Genomic DNA, 6,915 nt, shown 5'->3' on the forward strand with positions numbered 1-6,915 from the left:
TTATTGCTATTATCATCATCATTACTGTTATCATCATTATTACTATCATCATCACCATCATCATCATAACTCTTATCAGCATCTTTACTACTATTACTAGTTAACATTGACACTACGCCTGATATTGTTGATAAAAGGGAGGAGAAGATAGTGAGAAAATAATATTTGATAACCTATAACATACAGATATTTGTTTATACACCTCTTCGTTTGTTTTTTATGTCTGATTATGTATTTTTCATTTATTTATTCATACATTTAGTTATGCATATAGATGTCTAGTCATTAGCATGTATGTATTTATTTTCCGTTGAGTTTTCATGCATTTGATTAAACATTCTTATTATTATCTTTAGTTGCAGTAGTTACATTAGTAGTAGTAGTAGTATGTTTATTATCATTATCATTATTGTTATTATTATTATTATAAAACTATTATTTTTATGGTTATTATCATCATAATTATCATTATTGCTGTTATCATCTTTGACATCATTGTTAATATTATTATCATTATCACTGATGTTATCATCAGTATCAGTTTCATTATAATTGTCAGTATTGCCATCATGTTTTTTATATTTTCATTACTATTGTATAATGTATCTATCTATCTATCGATCTATCTATATCTATATCTATCTATCTATCTATCTATCTATCTATATATATATATATATATATATATATATATATATATATATACATATGTGTGTGTGTGTGTGTGTGTGTATATATATATATATTCTTTTTTTAGGACTACATTACCATAAATGACAACTAAAAACTAATCGAAATGCCCCGAAAACAGCTGATAAAGATTCCCTAATAAAATGTTTTTTTTTCTTTTTAGTGGTATGAATTTCAAACACCGCAAAACATACATAACACATATGCATTTTTCTCAGATATTTGCCTAGTATATGATTTACAAAGGAAAGAAATTTCATATCTAACCACACGGAAAGTTAACAATTTTGTTACACTTAATGCTGATGGATTCTTGTAGAAAGTCGTCTATTTTAATTATTTTTTTTTTATTACACTCTCGCCAGAATTTTGATATCAACTTATTTGAGATTCAGAGCGCTTCATAATTGAGTGTCTCTTCTTTTGTATGCATATTTCCTTGGTTGTAGATTTCAAACGCAGTATGTTCTCTCGTGAATTGCATGTTTTTTTTTGTTTTTTGTTTTTCATTTCCTCTACCTTCCTCTTTTTTCCCCCATGTTCGGCTTCTTTTGCTTGCCTTCGTGCAACTTGTACCATTTTGATCGTCCTTGCCTTTCAGTAGAATCCTAAAGCGTCCCGGATCCATCCCTAGTTTAGTCCCTCTCTTCACCGCCCTCACCCACCTCTCCTTCCCCTCCCTCGCTCCTCCCTCTTTCCTTAGCCTAAGTAGAATCCCCCTCCCTGTCCCCCCTCCCCCCCTCCCTCGGTTTTACTTTCACCTTCCGCGCGGGTATATGACGCGGCGACGCGGCCATACATCCATCAGTCTCTGCCTCGCCTCCTTTGGGAACAACAGGAACAGCCGCCTCCTCGCGTCCTCTCGGATTTTAACCCAACCTCCACAAAACCAACCAGCCAACATGCCTGCCATCGGAAACGAGCTCTCCACCTTCGTGTCCCAGTTCACCAACAACCTGGACTTGTTCAAGGGCCAGATCAGGGACACCCTCACCACCCTCGACATCACCACCATCGCCACCGTCCTCCTCGTAGTCGTCGGCGCCGTCGTCATCTACGACGTGTTCGTCTACCTGCTGTCGAGCTCGAGCAGCAAGAGATCGCTGATGATGTCGCCCGTGTTGGCGCAGCTCGCCTCCAACGCCTGGGACATGAGGGACGAGTTCGGCTTCTCCAACATGATCGAGTCCAGGTGCGCTTTGTTCTCTTCTCGTTCTTGCGTCTCTACGTGAGGAGCTCTGGGGGGTTAGCTTGTTGCTTTGGATGAAATCTGTATTTCCCTTTTGCTAAACTTTTTAAAATTTTAAATGAAAGTGAAGTACTTTTAAGTTTAGTATTTATAAAGCATATGAGATTTAGCTCACTTAAACGGGAATTGGCTTAAAATGACTAAAGTAGAGATTAAACGCAATGCAATGCAGAGGAGTTGCTTTTTATGGCCCTCTCCCATTCATTGCGCCAAAACAGGTTTTACGCGAAGGTCAAGTTCATTCATGTGCAGAATTCGTACTCTGACGTAGCGCAGAATCTTGTGTGTGACTCTTCACTGTTTGGAACATAAGCATTAATCTAAAAAACTGTCAGTCAATGTTTTTATTTCTTTTCGTTGTCTTTCATCTTAATATATTCTCAAAAAAAGGACCTACCTTAACCTTTTTTCCCATACATCCATCAGGTCCTTCGAAAGCCTGTCCCCTGTCCTGAATGCCATCAAACTAGCAGTGGAGAAGTACGAGCACCTCCAGTAGTGGCCTCGTGGGTCTTCTCCAGCCTCCTGCAGAAGGTCACCACCATGGGTCAGGTTCCTCCGTCCCATTCATCTCGCTCGCTACGGAGAAACAGGCATCTCAAGTTGTGTCCCGCAACAACGGCAGAGCGAGAGACGTGAAGACGCTGACAACCCCGTCATAGAACCTTCTACAGGAGCGGCTCTAAGCTTTCCTGTGTCATTTGCTCAGCTGCCTGTTTTATCTCAGAAATTTTATATGGATGTTTTTTTTTGTGTGTTCTCAAGAAGGTCTCAGGCTCTTGCTGGTCGAGAGGTAGATGCTGGGTTCCTTATTGTGATAATTGTTTCTTGTTTTATTATCTCGATTTGTTCTTTGTGTGTATTTTTTTTCTGTTTTGTTTTTAATCTGCTAGACAGATCGAGTATGTATTGATTTATAATTTATATGTTGTATTTATACTTTGTATAAATAAATGCTCTTTTAAAACGCAAATCTTAATGTTATTTGCTTCCTCTCACCGAAGATATACCAAAAGATCAGAAAATATATACATGTATTCACTGATTATTTACAACATTATTCAAAACAGTTCATAATACCAATATTTATTTTAAAAAATCATCACCCAATACACCATAGTATCACCATACCTCCCATTATGTCACAATCTTCTTTTTTTTTCTAAAATGTCAAAAATAAGTAACAAAATGACCTTCAGCACACATTATGTAACATATTATATGACACACCATAAACGCAATGTCACCAAGAGAGAAAATCTCGAATCACGATTGTCTAGGCAACAAGGAGAAAGCCCTAAAAAGTGAAAGGCAAATTCAGTCTCTATACGCTTGTGCTTAAGGGCGAATAGGCTTTGCCATCGTTCCCATTATATTGTAGAGGCGATATTTGGAGCATAGAAACCATAGCTCGTGAAGCGAAGAAGACTTACCTCACATATGGTCAAGGTAGAGAGGGAGATAGCGTGTAGCGATGAATAGGGGAGTGGGAGAAATGAGGAAGATATTAAGTTTTAAGTAATAGGAGGAGAAAGAAGAGATCAAGAAGGCGTTTAATGGTGAAATCAGTTATCAGATCATAAATTACAATTAGAAATAAGTGATAAAGAGAGAGAGAGAGAGAGAGAGAGAGAGAGAGAGAGAGAGAGAGAGAGAGAGAAAAAGAGAGGGAGGGAGAGAGAGTGGAAGGGAGGAGAGGAGAGAGAGAGCGAGAGAGGGAGAGAGAGAGAGAGAGAGAGAGAGAGAGAGAGAGAGAGAGAGAGAGAGAGAGAGAGAGACAAAGAGAGAGAGAGAGAGAGAGAGAGAAACGAAATAAAAATAAAGCGAGAGAGAGAGAACAGAAAGAAAAAGATACAAACAAAGAAACAAATATCAAAGCGAAAAGAACAAACGTTTACCTCCACCCACACCCCACCCCTACCCCCACCCCCACCCCTAAAAAAAAAAGAAGAATCTTAAGTGACGCAAGACACTTAAGAGAGAAAACGTCAAACTGACTCTTCTTTCTTCCGCCCTGAAGACACTATTGCGTAACCGTGGAACCGTGTACCCGCGTATCATGGGAAAATTAGTCTCCGTGTTCTATCAAGCGCGTTGTTATTACCGTACGGCCTAATGGACGTCTACTGAAGTGAAGCAGATACGCGTAGATGAGACGCTCCAGCAAGGTCGAGCTGTGCTACTGTGTTACGGTTTGAGTTCTGTCGCGTGTGGGATGGAGTGCGACCGTAGTGGAGGGTTGGTGATGTGCTGTTTCAGGGTAGTGTGTCTAGGTGGGTGTCTAGGTGGGGTGGGGGATGGGAGATGGATCTTGTATGTGTCTGACGCGTGTTGAAGTTGGTTCTCTTTCCTTGAGAGAGTGAGAGAGAGGGGGAGGGGGGAGGGGGAGGGAGAGAGATGAAGAGGGAGGGAGAAAGAGAAGGAGTGGAAGGGAGGGGAGGAGAGGGAGAGAGGAAGAGAAGGAAGGAAGGAGAGAGAGAGAGAGAGAGAGAGAGAGAGAGAGAGAGAGAGAGAGAGAGAGAGAAATAGGGAAACATCAGCAGAAAACGAACAATTTTCCAGTAACAAAACACACAGCTTAACGATGTGGAATTCCGCTTGCTGGTTCTTTTCTGCATAGGCCTAAGGGCATATGTAGATCCGAGTAAATCCCTCCCATAGCACACTATACGGCGACGACATACTGTACACCTCACCTCCCTGGCTTTCTCTTTTCCCTAACCACGCCCCCCCCTTTTCCTCCCCCGCCCCACCCCCAACTTATCCCATTGCCCTTTCATCATTTGTTTGTTTCTCCAACCTATCATTCTCTTGGCCTCAACACTTGATCGTTATTTTCCCCTGTCCCTGCCCCTTTTTGTTTGCATTAGTTTCTTGTTTTTCCTGTATTATAGATAACTAAATACTTGTGAATATATCTATACATACATATAGATAGATAGAGAGAGAGAGAGAGAGAGAGAGAGAGAGAGAGAGAGAGAGAGAGAGAGAGAGAGAGAGAGAGAGAGAGAGAGAGAGAGAGAGAGAGAGAGAGAGAGAGAGAGAGAGAGAGAGAAGAGAGAGAGAGAGAGAGAGAGAGAGAGAGGAGAGAGAAGAGAGAGAAGAGAGAGAGAGAGAGAGAGAGAGAGAGAGAGAGAGAGAGAGAGAGAGAAGAGAGAGAGAGAGAGAGAGAGAGAGAGACAAAGAGAGAGAGAGAAGAGAGAGAGAGAGAGAGAGAGAAGAGAGAGAGAGAGAGAGAGAGAGAGAGAGAGAGAGAGAGAGAGAGAGAGAGAGAGAGAGAGAGAGAGAGAGAGAGAGAGAGAGAGAGAGAGAGAGAGAGAGAGAGAGAGAGAGAGAGAGAGAGAGAGAGAGAGAGAGAGAGAGAGAGAGAGAGAAATGAATAAAAGAAAGAGTGATAGACATCATTACATCAATACAATCCAGCTCTTTTTCCACAGATTTTCGAAAAAAAGACCCAAAAAGACTGTCTGCAAGAAGAAATCCCTGCATCACGAGTAGGCATGCATGAAGCCCTCCTTAGCACCACCTCTTCAACACCTGCTCTTCAAAATATCTCCGCCACATGGCCAGCCAGGTATGCGGTTAGGGAAACACAAGAGGCAGCAGACGGTCGGAAAGTGAGAGCGAAACTGAGAAAGAGAGGGAGAGAGAGAAAGAGGGAGAAACAGAGGGGGTGGAGGGAGGGTGGGGGCGGAGAGTGGGGTGATTTGAAGGGGGGATGAGAGTGGGAAGGAGGGTGGGGGTAGAGAGAAAGGGGGAGAGGGAGGGGGAGAGAATAAAAGAGAAGGACAGATAGAGACAGAGAGATAGAGAGAGAGAGAGAGAGAGATAAAGAGAGACAGGCTGACAGTCAGAGAAAGAGAGAGAGACAGAGACAGAGAGAGACAGGCAGACAAACACACAAACACGAACAGAGACAGTGAAAAAGCACACAATCACACAAACAGACAGTGAAACAACCAAAGAAACAAAACGAAAGAAGGGCGCATCAGCCGCCGACGCCGAGAACTGTAGTGAGCCGCAGGACCATAAGTGGACCGTGAAGGAACCCACTTTACCTGAGCCTACTTGATTCAGGTTAATTGATAATACAGGTGTAGTGTCAGACGATATCCGGTGTCCGACACTAGCCGTTCAAGCGTTCTCACTTCGAAGTGTAATTTCACTTTGCGTTAATAACTAAACAAGGCATGTCAGTATGTATCTCTATGCCTTTGTGATTTGATAAAAAAGCTTTCCAAAATACCTGTGATTTAATATTTTTCGAAATACCTTTAATTTGATCTATTTATATTACTATTTGAAGAATTCTTTAGAGGTCAGAATATGGATGCTCAAAATGCTTATTTTTGCTAATCAATCATTCAACTGCATAATCTGCATTAATCAACATATTAATCAGGTGACAGAAGTCAAAATTCAGAAAACGCAAACAGAAGTGCCCTACATATGACTGTAATCTCAAATAGGATCAGAGGAGGGACAGAAAAGTACCCTGCCCTCTCCCCTACCTCCTACCCCCTACCCCCTACCCCTACCCCCTACCCCCTACCCCCTACCCCCTTAACCTGCCCATCTCCGCCCATCTCTTTTACCGCATCAGGCAGATCTATTTTCATATATTCTTAGTTTCCACTCTTTTTTTATTTATATATTTCCTTCTTATTTTAATTCTAACTGACCTAACAATCCTTTCATCCATGACGTCATACGTTAATGTAAATCAATTTGCTCTTTCCATATATTTCGACTTCGCTCTTCCCTGCATACCATTTCATGCCTCTGTGACGTCACATGCCAACCGTGTCCTTGTCCTAAATAGCTTTCCAGCTCCCCCTCCCCCCTCCCCCTCCCCCACCCTCTCTCCTACTCCCGCTGTCCCTCCCTTCCTCTCCTCCTCTCCTGTTCCTAACCTCACCTTCTTTGACTTCGAGGATGTGCAGGGAATGAGGTGAGAGAAGTGTAGCTATATGGGA

General features: G+C 42.0%; 1 protein-coding gene across 1 annotated transcript; it reads left to right on the forward strand.

The window, feature by feature from the left end:
- Positions 1–1,483: 1,483 nt before the first annotated feature.
- LOC122251348 (uncharacterized) lies at positions 1,484–2,912 on the forward strand. Its single transcript, XM_043013237.2, has 2 exons — positions 1,484–1,882; positions 2,366–2,912. The coding sequence occupies exons 1-2, from the start codon at positions 1,593–1,595 to the stop codon at positions 2,436–2,438; spliced, it is 363 nt and encodes a 120-aa protein (XP_042869171.2). The 5' UTR covers positions 1,484–1,592; the 3' UTR covers positions 2,439–2,912.
- Positions 2,913–6,915: the final 4,003 nt, after the last annotated feature.

This window comes from Penaeus japonicus, unplaced genomic scaffold (assembly GCF_977035675.1).
Source record: "Penaeus japonicus unplaced genomic scaffold, GWHDUDI00000001_assembly GWHDUDI00000030, whole genome shotgun sequence".
In the NCBI taxonomy this organism is placed as follows: Eukaryota; Metazoa; Arthropoda; class Malacostraca; order Decapoda; family Penaeidae; genus Penaeus; species Penaeus japonicus.

Bases quoted from the DNA above. Each gene is read 5' to 3' on its own strand.
- LOC122251348 (XM_043013237.2), top strand. From the start codon at position 1,593: ATGCCTGCCATCGGAAACGAGCTCTCCACCTTCGTGTCCCAGTTCACC. The intron at 1,883-2,365 runs GTGCGCTTTGTT...TACATCCATCAG, and splicing joins TCCAACATGATCGAGTCCAG to GTCCTTCGAAAGCCTGTCCC.